This window comes from Halichoerus grypus, chromosome 10 (assembly GCF_964656455.1).
Source record: "Halichoerus grypus chromosome 10, mHalGry1.hap1.1, whole genome shotgun sequence".
In the NCBI taxonomy this organism is placed as follows: Eukaryota; Metazoa; Chordata; class Mammalia; order Carnivora; family Phocidae; genus Halichoerus; species Halichoerus grypus.
This window is the reverse complement of record NC_135721.1, coordinates 121,366,245-121,386,631: the sequence shown is the minus strand read 5'-3', so window position 1 is coordinate 121,386,631 and position 20,387 is coordinate 121,366,245. Positions and strand designations below refer to the sequence as shown.

General features: G+C 48.9%; 1 protein-coding gene across 17 annotated transcripts in view; it reads left to right on the top strand.

Annotated features, from left to right (window-relative positions):
* PTPRT (protein tyrosine phosphatase receptor type T) overlaps positions 1-15,969 on the top strand; it is a 1,085,477-nt gene extending 1,069,508 nt beyond the window's left edge. For all 17 annotated transcript variants that reach the window (XM_078057227.1, XM_078057222.1, XM_078057226.1 and 14 more), the window contains 4 exons: positions 2,874-2,999; positions 3,835-3,998; positions 6,873-7,008; positions 7,844-15,969. In XM_078057227.1, coding sequence (XP_077913353.1) covers positions 2,874-2,999; positions 3,835-3,998; positions 6,873-7,008; positions 7,844-7,897 — 480 coding nt within the window. In that variant the 3' untranslated portion in view covers positions 7,898-15,969. The remainder of the gene's footprint in view (positions 1-2,873; positions 3,000-3,834; positions 3,999-6,872; positions 7,009-7,843) is intronic.
* Positions 15,970-20,387: the final 4,418 nt, after the last annotated feature.

The following is a 20,387-nucleotide window of genomic DNA, read 5'->3' as shown; positions in this document are numbered from 1 at the left end:
GAGTGACCGTCCCCAGCGCTGCCTGCTTACAATAGCTCACACTGATTGAGTACACACAAAAGGTCTCTGTGCTAAGTAACACATTAAGATTCCCAACCACTCATAACCCAGAGCAGCTATAAGATGTGGCCAAGTCACTCAGCTAAAAGGCATCAGGGCTGGGATTTGAACCCAGGGTGCTTCAAGTGGGAGCCCCATTACCTTTAGCTATACTACGGACACAGGCCAAAATGGCAGCGCCCACCGAGACACCATCCCAGTACTTGGACATCAGGACAGCCTTGAGCTAAACCACAGAGGACACTTGTTGGTGAGAATCATTTCCAAGCCCTAAAGGATCACTGGGAACAGAACACTGGCTTCCCCCGTCTTTCTCCTGTTTCCCATACCTGGACTATGTAGGCCATCCTTGGCTGTGGGGAGACCTGATGATGCTTGGCAGCTCCAGCACCCCGTCTGCGCACACATCACTGGGCTGGATGTCGCCATGCTGCTGCTGCCACTCCGGTCTCATGAATCCTCCCATCCTCAAGTGCGAGGATGGCTCCGATTTAGGATTAGAAGAACCCTGCACCCTTCTGCAGCCCTCTGGGCATCATGGGAGAGTGACCTGGAAAATCAAATGCAGAGAAGGGTCCCGAAATATAGGAGTCTTGTTTGAGGCACAGTAGAACCTATTAGCTTGAGAAATCGGTCTGGAAATCTTATTAAAAGAGACAAATCATTCTGCCTTCTCTCCGGACTGAAAATATTGGGGGTAATAGACTTTTTCCCTGATGCCTGGGACCCATGTACCTCCTGTCAGAATCACAGCCAACCTCTGGCAAGGCTCAATTCAATGCAGGTGATGAAGGCTCTTATTTTTTTTAATGGGCAGTTCTGATTAATTCTGATTTCTCTGGCTACCCACCGCCTTACCTCTACCAGTCCCTCATTACTGTGAAGGTTGCAAGCCAGAAGAGCCAATGCAAAGAGAAATCAAGTTCAGGTTGTGGGTTTGTCATTATTGCACAGCTCAGCGGGTAACTGTCCAGCACCCCCACCACACACACACCCAGGTCCTTTCTCAATGTGCTCAATTAACCCATGATGGACACAGGAAAGCAAGGCACCATTGCATTATGAAACCTAGCCTTCCTATGCTCATCTTTGCTATTTAAGAGGAATGATAAGAAGAATCCTTCAAATGTATGTGTTAGCTATTATCATTATGGTGGTTATGTTTGCTGGACACTGATATGTTCCAGAATAATGTGACTCACTGGAATTTAGTGGATGCTTATTTCATGCCTGGCACTATGCAAAAGGCTTTCTTCACATGTTATCATCTCCTTTATCCTTAGAACAACCCTGTAGGTCAAGGCTTGGCAAACTTGCTCTGTAAAGGACCAGACAGGAAGTATTTTAGGTTTTGCAGGCTACTTTGGGTTATGCAAGGTATTCTCAATTACTCAGATCTGCCGTTGTCGTTTGAAAGCAACCACAGACAATACATAAATGAGTAAGTATGGCTGTATTTCATTAAAACTATATTTACAAAATCAGCCAACTGGCCAGGTTTAGCCTGTAAGCCATCGTGTGAACATGTTATTCCCAAGCTGGAATTTGGGCTCTTTTCTCTCTCCTATAATCCTCCTTCCTCCCTGCTCTTCCATTCTGGTTCTAGTTCTGGAGGAAAGATAGAATAAAAAGTTGTTTTTGCATGTGACTGGCCAGGGACAGTTGGCTGATCTCAACAAGAGGGAGAAGGATCATTTTCATGAAGATCCTGCATCCATGGTGGCCATAGGGGGGCCGTCAGATATCCCTGGGAAATCCCCAGATTTCCCAACTCTGGGGCTATAGACCTGGACAGGGTCTATCTCCATGCCCCTTCAAAACTGGGGATTTGAGGAAGCATGCTTTGCCCCTCTCTGAGCCACAACCCCTGCCACCTACCTGAATATTCTTCCATCAACAGATAGAAGGGAATAAATTACTGTCTCACCTTGATGGTGCTATAAATGTAGGGAACAATTTAGGATCTTAAGCCAGGGTTTCTCAATCTCTGCTCTATGATATCATGTAGGATGGTTAGCAGCATCCTGGCCTCTACATGCTAGATGCCCATAGCAACTCCCAGGTGTGACCTTCAAAAATGTCTCCCAACATTGCCAAATGTCCCCCGGCTGACAAAACCACCTCTGGCTGAAAACCACTGTCTTTGGTCAAAGGGCAACCACTGCCTTTTGCCCTCAGCTGTAGGTCCTAACTCCCAATTCCAGAAAAATAGGAAAGATCACAGGCAGGATTTCTCGGCACCATGTCACATGATCTCTGGTGCAAGGTAAGCATAACTGTCCCCATCTTACGTAGGAGAAAACAGGCCTGGGTCACAGCAAGTGAGCAGCAGAGCCAGGATGGGGACCCAAGCCTGTCGGATGCCAAGGCCGGTGTGTTTCTTAAACTAGTGATGATCTGATGATGAGAGGGACACTGGGAAGGTTTTTCCGGAATGGGGAAGTTTGCCTGGATTCGAGTTGAACTAGAGACTGTACTTGCTCCTTCTAATCCTGCCAGCACTTCAAGGGAGGTATTATTCCCCCTTGCTTTACAGAGGAGGAAACTGAGGCCCAGCAACCCTAACAAATGGTTTGAAATCAACATAGCAAAGATTTTTAAGTCCAGTGTTTCTATGTTCAGAGCTTTGACTTTTTAACAACAAACATGGGTGGCTGCTCCCCAACGGGGAAGTGGGGTCAAGTTTCCCACCTACTACTCTACCTTCCTAGCCAGCATGTTCTGCAGGCAGCAGGAAAGGGCTTGGTGATAAATGAGCCCAACGCCCACCACCCCTCCCTCGGCCTCTCTCTCTGACCTCTCCCTTGCCCCAGCTCTGTATGCAGTACTGGCCTGAGAAGACCTCCGGGTGCTACGGGCCCATCCAGGTGGAGTTCGTGTCCGCAGACATCGACGAGGACATCATCCACAGAATATTCCGCATCTGTAACATGGCCCGGGTAAGCATCCAGCCTGCCTCGGCTTCCTGTGCTGCTCCTCCCCAGCCCAGACGGAGGCGGTCCCCAGCCAGCCAGGAGTCTGTGCTGTGCTCTCCTGATCATCCCATCCTTGGGGAAGCGATGCTTCTGCCAACTCCAGCTTCAGACCCAACAATGGCTCCAGCGCTCAGAGACGCACGGGGAAACCTCCAGCCTGCCATCTGCCTCTTTCCTGACACACTGTCTTATAGTCAGAACTTCTCAGAAATCAGTGCTTCCCCACTGTGCTGTGCTGTTTTGGCATGAGGTGACAGGGTCTTTGATTGGATCCAGTAAGCTTTGGGCTAGACCCTGAGAACACCGAGATGGAAAATAATTAGTTGCTTCTGTGGGGAAATTCACTGGCTAGGTGGAGGAGAAGTGGGTGGGAGGGAGCAGATGAGTAGTCTATGAAATGGCTAAAGAACGACTTTGGTCTTTACTGGGGGTCCCAGGGTGAACAGAACTCCATCTCTGCCCTCAGTTCACTGTCCAATGGGAAGGTGAGCTATGTTCTGGCATGTGAACCTCGGGGGGAGAGATGAATTCTGCCCAGTAGAGTCAGGTAAGGCTTTTCCTAGAGAAAGGGACATTTGAGTTGGGTTTTGGAAACCAGTAGTTTTCCAAGGAGAAAGGGGGTGCAGGGAAGTCATGGCAGGAGAATCCACGTGCACAAAGGTAGAAAGAAGAGTGTGTCCCCATGACGACATAGAGTTGACCCCATTCGGTCTGTCTCCCACTCCAGTGCTGCAGCCCCAGGGCCTGTGAAGGGCTTGCATCCCTGGCAGAACAGCCCTAACGGCCTCTCTGTTCTCAGCCTCAGGATGGGTATCGTATAGTCCAGCACCTCCAGTACATCGGCTGGCCCGCCTACCGGGACACACCCCCCTCCAAGCGCTCGCTGCTCAAAGTGGTCCGACGGCTGGAGAAGTGGCAGGAGCAGTACGACGGGAGGGAGGGGCGCACCGTGGTCCACTGCCTGTGAGTGCTATGGAGGGCTCTCTGGGGGTGGGTGACCAGTATCTGTCCTGGAGGATGCCACTGACCATGGGCATGCCTGGCTATACCCCGTCTCAACATCCCTTAAAAGCCCAGGGGTGTGTATTCAAGGAATTACAAACTTTCATGGACTGGGGTTGCCCGTCTGTTGCCCTGAACTAACTAAGGTTATGTGACATGTTATTGATGCAAAACCTGGTAGTCTTTCACAAACATTGGGTGTGGGCAGGCCGCCCCCCAGAACTCCCAGTAGGGAGGTAAGCTCCACTCCCCACAGGAGGCACGATGTGTCCTGTTAGTCGCAAGAAAGCTAGGACGAAGTGGGTTCCACTGACCAGATCCTCCAATTATTTCCTAAAGAAGGAAAAGAAGAAAGAGAGGGGCAGGTGTTGATTGAGTTTGATGCCAGACGTTTTAAGTGAATCTTAAAATTAAAATACCATCTGCGAGGTAGGTGTAATCATGTAGTAAAAAACAGGCACAGACAGGGGAAGGGACCGGGCAGTTAAGAGAGGAGCTTTGATTTAAAGCCACTGCCTCCAAGCTAATGTGCCATCTGCTAACCCACACTGCCTCTGAGTAAACCAAAGGACCCAGCCGCCACGTCACCTTGTGGGGTCATCTCTTGCTACGGGCATAGTGGGCACGCAGGGACATGGGGAGGCTGTGGGGCAGATCGATGGCTATGAAGGACCCTGGGAACACTGTTTCCCACAGCTCAGTGGGCTCAGGTGGGCTGTGTTTATACTTCCACTGCTGGGGCATGCTGGAATCTCTACCACCTATCTTAGAATGGGCGTGGCTGGGGCACAGGGGTTCCCAAATAGACCTTGATGCCCAGTGGAGGTCAGGACCCTTAGGAGACTAGGGCTGACAAGCTGTCATCAAGAAAGTCACTTAATTGAGTGAGCCTCAGTGTCCTCATCTATCCAGTGGGTATGTTGAATTAGGTCATCTTAAGACCCTATCGTGCTTTGGTAGGAAATAGAGAACAAATACAATTCATCTACCAACACACAGACCCACAATATCATGGTAGCAAATATGCACCTGTTGTAAAAGTGATTACTTCCAAGAACCTGTGTCAGAGTCTGCCAGAGGAGTATAAAATGACCTCAGAGAAGGATCCCGCAAAGATCTCGGACCCAGAACACATGTGTAACCCCAGCCGTAACAGCCGTATGTGCAACATCTGACTGGCAACTGTCACTTTGCTGCCTAGAACGTGGAGGTTGGGGGGAGGTGACGGAGCGGGCCCTACTCTCTCAAAATGTCGTGTCAGAGGACTTGGGAGCAAGCTCTTTCCTTTTCTGGGGCCAGCAGAGGCATTAATAACACCTTACTGACCTCAGAATCGAGTTCAGTCTTTACAAAACCAGCTTATTGTTCCCACCTTTCAAACAAGTGGTGCATTCACGTGTCAGGAAAACCAGACAGGCACGCGCACACACAGCTTAAGGCCACCACCTATCACAATCCTTTCTTCTCCAAGGACGCAAATCACGAACCAGGGACCAGGAAGATGCTGTGAGCTGTGTCACGCTGATGGGCGCTCTCAGCCAAACCAAGCTGGTTCTGCCCACATCCTAGAACCTGGCAACTGGTTCCCTGCCAGCGAGCCCCTGCCCCCCCAGGTCCCTCCCGCACACTCAGGTGGCCTCCCTGTAGCACACAGCCACACCCGTCCCCATCCGGGTCTCAGTCCGCCAGGCCCTGGGACAGCTGTGCCCACTCACCTCTTCCTCTTGGACTCTGTCATTCTTGCTTCAGAAAGTAAAGTACTGAACCCTCCTTCTGGGGGGGGGGGGTCCGTTCTTCCTCCTCTGCAGGTGATTGTTTTTTAGCCCACTTTTTGGAAGGAGTACTTTTTTATCCAGGTCCCCCCTCACCAAGGTGACCCACAGTTTGAACCCAAGGAAAGCACAGGCATGTCCTCCTGTCAGTGGGGACCGTGACATCCTCGGAGGCCAGACACAACAGACACCAAAGTGCAGGCACTGGCCAGTGAGTGGAGGGCAGCCGTCCGTACCTGAAACATCTGCTTGTTGGGTGTCCTGTAGATAAAACATCTGGGAAACCGAGCGCCTTAGTTTCCATCCAGATGTTCTTTAGACATAGGCCATTACATGCAATCATTAGTTGCTCTTGGCAACACGCCCAGGAGTTCCAAATCAGGCAGATTCCTAAAGGGACTTTCTGTAAATAGTTGGAGGGGTGTTTCCACGAACATGAATTATGGAGCACCGGAAAGGAGAGACAGAGAGGTGACCTGCCAGGAGCCCTGGAGCTCTGCTCTCCCGATTGACAGGGTCTTGCTTAAACCAGGGTGCCCAGAGACCTATCATTTCAGGATAGAACATCTCAGACCTACCCAGCCCCACCTCCAAACCTAGGCTGGCTGACCTGAGGCTGTTTCTGTCCTTAGTGGATGGAAAGAACTAGAATGAAAACCACCTGGAACCTTCCACGGTCTTCACTGGATGTGTAGGTGGACCCAGAGCCTCCTTTTGGACAAGGATGCAGGCACCACACGTACAAAGACACTGTCACACTGTTTGGGTCAGTGTGCCATGGGTGACTTTAACGTGCTCATAGAACCAAGGAAACATTGGGCTAATTGAATTCTCAAAGAGCATCTAGTCCAACCCCTCCATTATATGAATAGGAAAAGACTTGCCCAAAGTCAAAGCAGGTTCATGGCACCAACGGAACTCAAACCACTAAGGCTTTCACCATAGCCTGACTTTTGCACATACTAGGCCAGCCACTGCCCACTACTCCTGATGTGGTTTTAGGACCAGCAGGTGCCTGGGGGGTACCCAGGCATATCGCTCACCTCTGTCACTCTGTGTCTAGAAATGGGGGCGGCCGCAGTGGGACCTTCTGTGCCATCTGCAGTGTGTGTGAAATGATCCAGCAGCAAAACATCATCGACGTGTTCCACATTGTGAAAACGCTGCGTAACAACAAATCCAACATGGTGGAGACCCTGGTGAGTGTCCCAGGAGGCTTCTACCATGGCAGGGGACTGACCCTAGTTCCCTGATCTGGAGAAGACAGCCTCAGATAGTAAAAACACCCAACAGCTGGCTGCGTAGAGTCCTGATGGGCCACAGCCTTTGTACACAGTTATTTCCTACAAGGCAGCCCAAATACTCATCCTGATACGCTAATCCTGATACCATAAATTCCAGCTTAGGGGAAGGGATTCTGGCTTAGGAGAGTGTGCATTATATTTTCAATTCAGTCCAATCCTATTCTAATTAACGTATGCAACTTGCACGGCATAAGCACAGGGCTCAGACACCGTGCGGAAAGGGATGGACAGTACGTGGGCGGGCGGAGCCCAGGTCATCAGGCCCACTGCACAAGGAACTTTGCTCCAAGAGTCTTAACCTACTGGAAGCGTGGTCCTACTCAAACTCTGGTCCACAGGCCAGCAGTGTCAGCATCACCTAGGCAGGCCCCTGATAGAAATGCAGAATCCCAACCCACTCCAGATTTACTCAGAGTCTGCATTTTAGAAAGATTCCTGGGTCCTTCATATGCACCTTACAGTCTGAGAGGCACTGGAGTCCAGAACAGTGAAAAGGAAAGGAATAACCCACTGGGCATCTGGGAAGGCGTGGGTGTAAGTAGGCATGGGGCAGAACTTGGGGGATGTCCAGATACGGATAATTACGTGGGTAATTTTGAGTTGACTGTTAGTATGGATGTAGATAAAGTTTCCTCCAAAATCTGTGTCTCTAACCTAAATGCATTTCCCCTTTCCTTCTCATCTCTCTCTCTTGCCTCCTCTACTCCCTCTCTGCCTCTCCCCCTCTCAGGAACAGTATAAATTTGTATACGAGGCGGCACTGGAATATTTAAGCTCCTTTTAGCCCGATGGGATGGGGAGCCTGCCGGAGCCCAGAGGCTGCTGCAGCCAAGCCCCCTTTTCTGTGAATGGCAGTGACTGGGCTCAGGGGCTAAGAGGCGGCACCCTGCCCAACTCCAAGGAGAAGACTGGTGGTCCCGTGTTCCGTGGTGGGCTCTGCACCTTCCAAGGGGTCTCCTGTAGCTGTGGGAGATGCTGCTCTGAAAGGCCCAGGCTTCCCTTCCACACCCAACCAGCTGGGGCCACGGGCCCGTGCACAAGTGCGCCCACGGCAAGGCCCTGGATTTTTCCGTTCCCGGACCTCCTGCTTTTGCTCTTTTCAAGTTTGTGAATCTCCTGGCAAGCCGGCTGTGTGAGTGTTGGGGAGTGACAGCCTCAGCAGCACGTCCCTGCCCTAGTTGTCCTTGGGAGTGGAGGGGGTGTGGGTTCTACTCCTCCATGCTGTCATGGAAATGACTGGGCTCTTGGGGGTCCCTGCACTGCTGCCCCTTGTAGTCTCCTTCAGGGATCTCTGGCACTGGACACCTGCCGGTCTGGATCAGTGTGAACCTCGGGATGCTCCCAACACCACAGCAGAGGCCCCCATTCTCACACCTAACCTGCATGGGGCTTGGCCCGATACCATTCTGTACCCCTCCCCTAGCCCAGGCCTTGACCCGTCATTCACTGGCCAGCCCACTGTGTCCAGCCTTTGATAAAGGTCCTCTTTGCTTTTTCGTAATCAGTGGGACGGGGGAGCGTGGAATTTTGCTGCTCTTCCTTGTCTTTGTGAAAAGGAATCATCTCTCTGGGGCAGGGCTCTGGCTGACCTTGTGTCTTTCGGGTGGTGGATAAGATTTGATTATTTTCCAAAGTGCATATGAAAAGAAACTTTCTTTGGGGGTGTAAAATCTTAGTCTGTTATGCCAAAATAAAAGAGAGAGGGAAGTTTGGATGTGTAACTATAAGACAAATCTCTTGGGCCTCTAATCTTTCCTGGCAATGTCCTTAAAAGATCCCACCCTGGAACAGCACTGCTACTGAGCAAGGGAGACAGGCTCATCTGAGGACGGTCCCTTCAGTTTGTGGGGCAGATAGAGTGCCAGCTTTGTGCATCATCTTGAATCTCCAAATTTGAACTCCCTCCCAGAGAAACCCCTAGCTGCCATCGTGAGAAAGGCCACAGTGGACCCAGGTATGTGGTCAAGGAGAGCACACCAGGGATCTAGGATCTTATCCAAAGTATGGGTAAGTCAGTGACAGGGAACCAACATTTGCTAAGCACCCGCTGTAGGCCAGGCTTGGCACATTCCATATGACGTGTCACGTGGTCCTAGACTCCCATGAGAGAACTACTAACCTGTGCCCATCTCTACTTCATGACTGGGGAAACTGAGGCATCTTCCTCAGTGATGAAATTCTGGGTTCTGAAAAGGCAGACATTGGTGATAAGACTTATTCATACTGTTTTCTTCATTGTTCTCAGCAAAGCAGTTATTTTATGGAGGGGAAAATAAGGCTAGAAACTTCCGAGCAGAGAACTCCACAATGGAAATTTAATTCTTTCTTTCTGATGTGAGTTCTTCTGGGAAGCCCAGAATTTCAGATGTATTTTTAGTAATTCCTTCCCGGCTCCCCAGGAAAGCTAGTCTCTTCTCATTTCTTCACCAGTGAAAACAGATGCCTGTTCCCTCAGGCTGTGAGGTCGGCCAGCCAGGGACATGCTCTCTACCTTGGTCTCTACTGGGTGCTCAAGCACAGTATCTGGCAGCCTCGGGGTGGCCTGGGATCTAGGAAGCTCCGCTGGGAGGCCGGTCTAGCCCCAGACAGGGGATGAGGAACACAGAATTCAAGAAGGCACAGTTTTTGCACCCAAGAGCTCACTGTATACTGGGGAGATTGGCCCCCAGTGCAGAGGTGGTAGAGCATACGAGTATTATAGGAACCTGGGAGCAAGACTCTGCCTGCCTAGGCCTTCCTAGAGGAGATGGCATCCACTCCAGCTGGATCTCAACAGGTAGAAAAAGGAAAGAAAGGAAATCAGTCCCAGGAATCAGGATGTGCAGTGGCAGAGAGGTGTGAAAACTCCTTGGGATGGGGGCCGGCGGGGGGGGCACAAGGTATGGTGGCAGGTGAGCCCAGCTGGAGCACAGCACTGCCAGAGGGGTGGCAGGAGATGAGCCAGGGTCAGGGAGAAGAGAGCTTACCTGGAGTATAGAATACCCCTGTGGGCAACAGGGGGCCAGCAGAGCTCCCGAGTGATGTGCTCGGCTCAGTGTTAGAGAAGACTCTCTCTGGGGCCAGTGGGGCTGCCTCTTCTTTCATCAGACACTGTGAAAACATTCCCTGAAGCGCGTGCTTTTTAATATCACATCTGTTTGTCTGTCTGCTCATTATTTTGTTGCTGGAACAAAATACACAGTGGATCATAAGACTCAGCTTCTGTGAGACACTCAGGGTCTCTGCTCTACCGTGGAGCAAGGTGACCAATCCAGGCCTCCAGACCCATGAGGCTGGGACATGAAAGGAGCCCACAGAAGTTGTTCCCATTGGCCTCGGCTCTGGAGCTGTCTGGAAGTCCAGGGACACCAGACTTGATCACAGAAGGGCTGTCACTTTGGAGGTTCAAAAGGAAGCATCTCAAAGGAAAGGAAGGCAAAGGAGCGCCCCCCCGCCCCCGCAACAAACTCACTCTTCTCCTTTGATGGGTCTCTTCCCCAGTGTGCTTGAGCAGGTCCCCTGGCTCCAGTCCACGACTCCAGCCAGCCCTCACGCTGCCTTCAAGGAGCTGGTAACAAAGCAAATCAGCCTGTCCTATGCTCTTTTCTCAGATCATGGCTCATCCCTGAAGAATGGGGGAGGGGAGCTATCCAACACAAAGCCTAAGGTTATTCTGCTCCAGAAGGGGTGACAGAGCTGGCAGATAAAAACGACACTGGCTTCTATCATTTCAAACAGTAGGAATCTAAAATGTGACTTCAGGGAGAAGGGAAATTGGAAAAATTCAGGCCACGGTGGGGTACCTGACCCAACAAGGCCAGCGATGGTTCCCCCAGCTAAGCCCCCCCCATTTCCTCAAAACCTAGCTGCTCTCCAAAGAGGGCAGGGCAGTGAACAGGTCTTGGGCCTGTTTACAAGGGATGAAACTAAGGCTCATGATGGGGATATCTTCCCGAAGATTCCACATGACATGCATGTGGCAGGGCTTGGATGAGATGGGGCACCAGTGCCCTGGAATTTGGACTTGATCCAGTCCTTGGGAAATAAGAGCAAACACCACCTCCCCCAAGCTATCTTCCCACACTGCTCCACTTAGAGGGTGGGCCACCTTTCACAAGGCAGAGGAAAATGGTATCCGTGCTCTCTGAGCCTCCACAGCAGGAGCCAGCCTCTCATCTCTGGGGTGCCAAAGGGAGCGCCCCCACTTAGTACAGAGCCTCAGGGTCACCTTCTAGTTATGAACCCTGTTCGGAGGAGATGTGAGGAATTAGAAGCCAGAACCATCACCAGCCTCATGCGTTTGTGGCCTAGATGGCTTCAGGAATCACTTAGCTGTGCCTCCACGAGCGCCCTTTCACCTTTTCTGGGCCTCTGGATGACCACAGCCCACCTCCCTTCATGCGAACAGAGGGATCAGACTGCTTTTTAGGCTGGCCCTCTCTTTGTGTGTGGCCTGAGCAATGGCCTGCCAAAGGTTAGCCTTCCCATGGAGCCAGCAGAACCTGTGTTGGGGACACTAACCAGAGAGCTCACTGAATTCTTCCAACATCCCTAAGCAGTGTTTGTGTTTGTCACCATTTTACAGATGAGGAAACGAAGGCTCAGAGAGGAGAAATCACTTGCCCACAGTTCCCCCAGTTAGTGAATAGGGGAGCCAGGAATTCAATTTCTTCTGACTTCAAAAACCATATTTTTCCACCACTGTGACTCAAATTTTCCCATGGGTCTACCCATAATGGCAAAGAGTAGAGTGGAACAGAAACCCAGTGGGTCTTATAAAGCCCAAAGCAGACAAGCTTAAAATTCCTTCACGGTCTCTTGTTTTACTTTAACAATTCATGCAATACTTGCATTCCACTCTAATTTGCCTGATTTGTTTTAATAGGACTATTTTTTAAATGATGTGCTCTGGTCCTTCCAGTGGCTTTGGTCCCCTCAACTCCCTATGACAGAACCTAGGGAATCATATCCCAGTCTGAGAGGCATAGTGTCTGGCCATACTGCTTCCTCCTGAGACCAATTCCAGACTCAGGCTCAAGACCAGCTCAACTTCCCCTAGACAGATGCTTTGGTGTGGGGGTACCATGACCTCACCATTCATGGGTCGATCTCAAGTTTCTTCCAGTTGGATGCTGAAAGGAAACCATTGGAAGGCATATCCTGGAATGATGAGGATGTGCCCATCTGGCATGGTGAAGGCTGAGCCCATAATACCCTAAAGGGAAAGGAGAAGATGTGCACAGCCTTTCTGAGCAGATTCCTGAATGCTGGGGCTTCTAGAAGGTGATGCCCTTTGTCCAGGTGGAGTCACATGGTTGCTAATGTGGGCAAATCTAAGAACATGCTTCACATGAGGGGCTGGGGTCTGGAAGGCTTCTCACTTTACTTCAACCACACATACATACTGGGTTCCTGCAACATGCCAGGCAGGGCACAGGAAGCACAGGTTATTATGGCACAGTTCATCCCTTGGTGAGGCATGGGGTTGTGGTTGGAAGAGCTTAGTCTTCAGTTCACGTCTCAGCGTGGCCATTTCTTAGCTATACAATGTTGGGCCAACCAATTAATGGAAAAGATGTGAAAAAAGGAGCCTCAGCTGGGTAGAAGGCATAGATTTGGAGAGCTTTGGGCAGGAAAACAGGAAGGCAAGGCCAAGGAGTTGGGACCCAACAGAAATACTCGAGGATGCACATGTACTACAGAGCAAAGTGGTCACTTCTGTTGCCCAGAAGGATGGGATGGGGAGGGCTGGCCAGGACCACTGGAAGCAAGGATGTCGCTTTAGAACAAGTTTCAGTGTCCTGGAGAAAAGATGATAATTTTCCCTCTAACCAATCAAGTCATATCTATTCATCATCTGTTCCCTGTTGCTAAACTAGCTCCTGCTATATGTTCTCAGGAGGATCCACTTTCCTCAGCTCTGGTATGAATCCCTGTTGTGTGCATGTAGGTATCAGTCTAGTTAAGCTGCTGCAGACAGCAGAAGTGAGGCCCAGGGAGGAATAGCCAGGTACTCACCATGTCATCTCAGCAGGAGTAACTGCCCTACCCAGACCCAGAGACATCGAAGGAGATGCTAATTCTCCTACACCTCACTGCCGTAGAACAGAATGAAGAAAGCCGCCTTCCTTTAGCCCGCACCTGGCCACCCCTGGGCTAGGTAGACAGGCCACCAGCACCCAGCTAAGTCAGCAGTAATGCCATGGGAAACACGAACAGCCCAAGAGTAGGAGGAGCAGGATGCTAACAGATTGTGCTGGGCCAGATCTGTGGGGACCAAAAGTCAACCCCACCTTCAGGGCAGATCAGAAGATGAGACATGAATCCTGTGGATGGCCATTTCATCTCTAAGCCCTGACCTGCCTTCCTCATCGTCCACCTAGTCTGAGCTCTTTCTCAGCTGATGATGCCAACTCCAAATCACAGCCCAATAAAACAGGAAAAAGATAAAGTGAATCCAACTAGAGAAGACCAGATGAGATTCATCATTATTCCTATATTCCCATGCAAGGGTTCAAATTTGGAGGTTTCCCATGGATATATAACTGAAAGTGATAAAATATATGGTGTTGGCATCACCTAGCAGGGATCTGCCTCTGACGTCATATACAATCTGAGTAGCAGGGAGAGAAGTCCATGGCAAAGAGTGGAGGGGCTACTGTACTCATTTCCTCGGACACATATTTCAGGATATGACCCTTAGAAGCACAGCAGAGATGTCTAAGCCATATTAATGCACATGAGAAGACTTTCTTCTGGTTTACTGGTAACCAGAGGTAGATTTTTGCATACCACTGGCTGTGCAACTATCTTGTAGAGACCAAGACCACCTCTTGCATCCCTCCTGCCCACCCTCAGAAAAGATGGGAAAAGGTCATCAAAAGGGCCACATTCACCCCTGTGAAATCCACTCATAAATTTTCGTCCCCAAGAGGTGAAGTCAGCACCCACAGTGGTAGACCCCACACCTGGCATCTTAGCTATCTAAGAGCTTGGGGGTAGTCCACTGGGGCTGATACAAGGGATATGAGAAGACTCAGGATGAGTCTATAGGGAAGACCCTTTGGGGCTGGATCACCATGGAACATCCTTCGGAGCTGCTCTGGGTGATGGGATTTAGACCCTGATCCTTGGTTGGGATGTTCAGAGAATTAGAGTCTGGGGGCAGTAGAGCACTGGACAGGAAGGTACTGGTGTGTAAGCCTGGAGCTCAGGGTAGTTCATGGTTCCTTGGTGAGTGGAACTCTTAGATTTGGGGGAGGAAAGGGAATGTGAAAGAACCTGCCAACAGTGCACAACTGAATTCCTGTAAGCATACTTCAGTGCACTTGGGCTTGTGAATACAAATCTGTAGACCTCCTATGGGATGATCTGACAAGCTCTCAGTGCTCACCATGCCCCCCTGCCCCTCCCATGGAAGATCAGTGATGGAAGGTATTCCTTGGGTCAAAGCCCCAGGGCAGTCTGGAGCCTCAGAGGGCCAAGCGGTGTCATCCCAGGTCAAATCAGACTTCCAAAGGGTCAGGCAGAATGCTAGTGCCCACATGCCTAGAGATCATTGGACAAATTCAAGCATGGTTTGCTAGTCCCCGGTCTCTCTTTTGAGTGGAACTAGGATCAATGCATGAATTTGATGATTGTAAGGAAGAACGTGCTGTGTGCCAGAGAGGATGAGCTGCCCATCTCAGCAGTGGTCCAGCAGAGGCCAGACTTTAAAGAGAAGAAGGAGCATTGCTGAGGTGACCCTGAACTTTCCTCCACCCTAGATGGGTGATCTGTTATGGAGCTGGGACTGTATTTAAACTCCTTCATTCCTGTAGAGCACAAAGCCAAGGCTGTGCTTGGTCTGTGCAGGTTGAAGTCCCCTACTCTCCTGCCCCAGTCTTCCAACCATGCAGGCCAAGATGCTGCTCTGGCCCCATATCCAGGGCTCATCCAGGCTGGTTATCACCAAAAAGTCCAGAAAGAACGGCCGCTTTGCCATAGACCCATGCCCACCAAGATCTGGGATGAGATCAACCCTAGCTCAGGCCCACTGGCCATCAGGGCCATCAGTGACAGCCAGAACTAGTAAAGTTTCAAGCAGAACCCAGAGCAGGGCTTTGCTTACCACATGCATGATCTGCAGAGGTTACTTCTCCCCACTCCCCACTCGAGGCCTGTTGGAGCAGACTGCAAAAGCAAAAGCATAGTGACTCTGTTGGCACGTAATTATAATCATCCCCAGGGTGTCCGTTTCCTTGCCAGATGGATCCTGGGCTAGCCCAGGTGAATCCAGGCTATCCCATGTTGGCAGTCAGACTCAAAAGCACTTCTCTACCTTCTGTTTTCACCCAACATAACTAGCCAACGAAAGGCAAAGAGGGCTTCTAAGGTTGCTTTGGCTACTGGACGCCATCATCATCCTCTAAGGGCCATCATGGGGTTCCCACTCGACTCTAGGGAGACTGACATCATCACATCCACTGGGCGTATGATATTGCATGAGACCAAAGTCTCCACACTGTTTGCAGCCTTCTCCGTGAATCCCAGTGGCCTGCGCTTGTACAGTTTGGGTGTTTGGTAGATAAAGCACGTATGAGAAGAGAAAACAAAATAAATCAACTTTAAAAAAAAAGCCAGCACTGTGCTGTCAGTGTTCTTTTTTTTTTTCTTTTTCCTTTCCAATTCTAGCTTAAAAAAGCAGAAGGTAAATAATGTCAGGTCAATGAATATCAGATATATTTTTTGACTGTACATTACAGTGAAGTGTAATCTTTTTACACCTGCAAGTCCATCTTATTTATTCTTGTAAATGTTCCCTGACAATGTTTGTAATATGGCTGTGTTGAAAATCTATACAATAAAGCTGTGACCCTGAGATTCATGTTTTCCTAAGATATTCGCACTGGTGTCTTCCTGGGGTTGGTGAGGGTGAGGGGAAGACAAGTAGAAGGAGGAGGAGGAGAAAATACTAGGGTTTCTTTGTGTTCATTTAATCCTCATGTCTACAGTGCAGGAAAATGTGTATTAGCCCCTTTTTGCAGATGAGAAAGTTGGAGGTTCAAAAATGTTAAGGGATTTTTCATGATTATATACTGAGCCAGTAAAAGGGTTGAGTCTAAAAGTTTTTCCCCCAAGTATGGTCCATAGAGCAATGGTACCAGATTCACGCAGGAAGTTTATTAACAGACAAATTTTTAAGACCCTACAGAATTGCAGTTTCAAGATCTGAATAGTAACAAACTGCCTGGATATAGAAGTTACTGCTGCATAACTTACCACCCCAAAATTCAGTGACTTGAAACAACAGTCATTTGTGGTTGTCCCTTTGTCCTTGGTCATGTTAATCTCATTTATTCTGCCTGCCATATTTATTCTTTTGCCACAAATGTAATAGTTGACATTGGGAAAATAAAATGAGAAAGAAGGAAAAACCTTGCATATCTCCTAATAACAAAAATACTTTGGGGCATATCATTTTTCCCCCACAGGGAAATACCTTTTTAAGAGTTATTATAAAAGTAGCATATGCTTACTTGAAAGAACTCAATACAAAATTGTTTGTGACATAAGGTGAAAGTCACCACTTCTCAAAGGTGCCTTATTAATATTTTTATGCCTTTCCAGACCTTTCTACACATCTATAAACATATATACATACATATACATGCGGATAGGCTTCCTTCCACCTAACATCATACTGTGGACATGAAGCTTATGCATGCTTACCACCATTTCCATGGACATCTGCTTAAATAGCTGTTATCTTTCTTGACCCCCTCCCAGTACATCTGCAACCTGAGGGTAATCTGGTTTGAGTATGTCAAGACTCAGGTGCTCTCACAGTGATGTCTTTGAGCCATCATTAACAGTGAGGGATGCCAACCCCTGTGTGATCCAACCTGGAGACTGGCCACAGCGGCACAATCCTCTTTTCACAGCTGCTAGCTGCCCAGGTGGGTCCTGGCCTGGCCCTCCTTTCTGGCTGGACCTGGAGTGTGGGTCCACATCAAACCTCACAGCACCTTGTTGGATACTGATGGGTAGCTCTGGTTTGGCTTAAGATCTTCCTCTAATCCAGGAGTTCAAGCTTTCCACATGAACTCCAGGGGACCCAGAAGCCCTCAGACTCTTTTTTTTTTTTTTTTTTTTAAGATTTTTATTTATTTAACAGAGAGAGAGAGAGAGCACAAGTAGGCAGAGCGGCAGACAGAGGGAGAGGGAGAAGCAGGCTCTCTGTTGAGCAGGGAGCCCGATGTGGGGCTCGATCCCAGTACCCTGGGATCATGACCTGAGCTGAAGGCAGCCGCTTAACCGACTGAGCCACCCAGGCGCCCCAAGCCCTCAGACTCTTAAGAGATCTAGCACCCACAGACAGATGACACCCACAAACTGATAACCAGAGACAGGAGCATGGCAATAAACCCATGGAAATTGGGAGAAACTGAGGAGGATTTCAGTTTCCACAGTCCATGGATTAGGCACTGGATCAAAGTTGAATTAATTAATCAAGGACAGCCAGAGTACATGGAAGGACGGAGAAACATGGAGAAAAATAGATGCATAGAGAAAATAAATGGAATGTACAAGTGAATGACTGTATCAGTATATTAATAGCAATTATCTCTCATCGTAGAGAACACGAGTAATTTTTGTTCTTCTTTACATGTTCTATATTTTCTAAATTTTATATTATTCTCATACCTTGAAAAACCCAATTATATAAAAAGGTGGGGAGAGCAGAACATAGGAAAATGAAAGCAAGATAGACAAGATGATACCCGGAATGGGACCATACCCAAAAGACTTGCCTTACATCTGGAGGAAGAGGTTCAAAAACTTGGCACTGCCCAACCACCCAAGAAGGAAAACACAGTCAATTAATTTAATGTCCAAAAGGGAAAAATAAACCAGTTGCTCAGCATAAATAAAAGTATTCCTGCTACAGAGGCAAAAAGTAATTTTTTCTATGAGTCCCCTTAATAAAAAGAATAGCTTAGCAGAATGCAACAGTTCCCCTCCCTGAAGGCTGCTGGTCTCTTGCCATGGAACAACTTGATGAAAGCTCTTTACTGGAGGACCAAATTGAAGGGGCCCAACTATAAAGTTCTCTGCAAGTCAACCTGAGCCAGGTATAGGTATTAACATGTCCTTTTGAATGATGAGGACCCTAACAACTATATGTGCCCAGATAGAAGGTGGGTTCATCCCTCTATGGGGTGAGGTGGGGTGGGGCAGGGCCAAAAAGCCATCGTCATCCCAGGTTCTGACCATGGCTGACTCCATCTGATCCTACTTCCCTCTAAAATACCTACACATTCATAAAAGCTGGAAACTTGGCTGCCAAGCCACTGAGTGAATCTGGGAGGAGTTTCCTCTGATTACAAGACATTAGGAGCTGAAATGAGAATCATAATCAGTGGTTGGTGCTGAATCATGGTTTGCTACCTAAACCATGTGAAGGAGCTTCAGAGAAGATGAAGCGGTTCATCCCTCCAGATGGTCTGCACTCACTCAGAAAATTGGCCAATCGTCCATTTCTATCCCCTGGGAGATGAAATGACATTAATAAAAACCTCTTTGGGAGAGGGAATGGCAAGGAGAAACTTGCGTGTTGAGGATTTGCGCTTTCATGTCCCCAAGCTGTTCAGAGCAGCCCAGAGGGAGGCAGGGAGAGGAGAACATGGTGTCATCTGAATATGTACGAGACTGGGTAAAGCAGATGCCTACTGTGTCACTTCAAATATCCTCAACCTCACCTCTGATATCCTCCGTGGCTGTTTTGAGCAAGCAGCCTTCTGCAGATTCCATGCAGGGGAAGCCACAGTGCCTCCCCTCAGACCTGCTCTGCACCTTTTGCTCCTGCCTCATAGCTTCTGACGTGTGCTCTCAGATGCCCACAGGAACCCACTTAGCAGTCATGTGCATGCCACCCAGGAGTATGGGGGAGCTAACTGTCCCCCCCGCCGCCACCATGAGGCAAACTTTGACCAATAGGAGACTGGAGCCTGTAAACAAACTCTTTCTCTGTTCTTGCCTCTGAAGGCAATTCTGAGCTATATTTCATGACTTTTTATATGGTTCCAGAACAAGCAAACAGACCCTTGTAGGAGTAGCCAACTGCATAGCACAACCTTGTATTGCTTCTCCCTCCCTCCTTCTCCGATTTACACCTCCTACTCTCATTGCTTCTTGGAATCATATCTTCAAATAAAACGTTATCCTAGGCTTGGCTTTGAGGGGGGTACTAACTAGGAAACTGGGCTAAGCTATGCACAGTACCCCACCTTCCAGCTACTAATCTGAAATGGGACCCTGCCAACACACATAGAAGGCTCCCAGCTGTCCAGTTAAGCTTTTGATCCAGGGACAAAAATGGAATTGGTGTAAAGTGATTCATATGGGAGAATCTACAGTCTTGTCCTAGGTTCATCCTATGTGTCATGTTAATTTACTACTCAGATTTGGGAACAGGAGTCCTGCCTTCCCATATTCTTGCTGAAAATAGTAATCCTGCCCAGTAGACAGTAAGAAGGACCATAAGTGGCCCCAAGGGAGCCCTACTATGAGCACTAGCACAATGGGGTGGGTTGGCTGGTGGAGCAGGGGAATGTCTGCCCACAGAACCGGAAGCCTGCAGCAATACTTCCTTCCAGCCTGCCCTTGACAGGATGTGGCTCCTGACAAAACGTGTAGGCAGCTGGTTCCCAATGGGGGAAATTGTGCCAGGAAAAGGTAGAGAGGAAGGGTGTCCAGCCAACACTAACAGATACAAGCCTCTTCAGGGCTGATGAAGTTTCTACACTGAGAGCCCCAGCTCTGGCTAAGCCCCCTGCCCTCACAGGCTGTCAGATTTCTCAACTGACAGAGAAAAATAACCAAGTCTCACCTCCTTCCCCTTCCTTCTTCTTCCCCCACCATGTTCTCTGGCAGCTCCCAACTCCGAGCAAGCTCAGAACTCCACTTATAAGGATGAACAAACAGGAAAACATCACCAGACACATGAAAAGATGCAAGAGTTCAAAGCCAAGGTTCACTTTGAGAAATCAGAGAAAGTGCCTGCCTGTGAAATCAAGGTTCTTGCCAGGGAAAGGAAGACATTGTACAATGAATACAAATGCAGAAAAACACTAGATTTCATAACTGAGTCCAAGAAATTTTTTGTTGTATCCAACAAAACAAATTGCTGACAATGCTAACCAAAATAAAACACAAATATTCAAAATTAGGAAATAGAAAAGGGATATTATAGTGAAAAGGGAAATTATGCAATGTAATAAAAGGGTATTATGAACAACCCTGGAGACTAATTT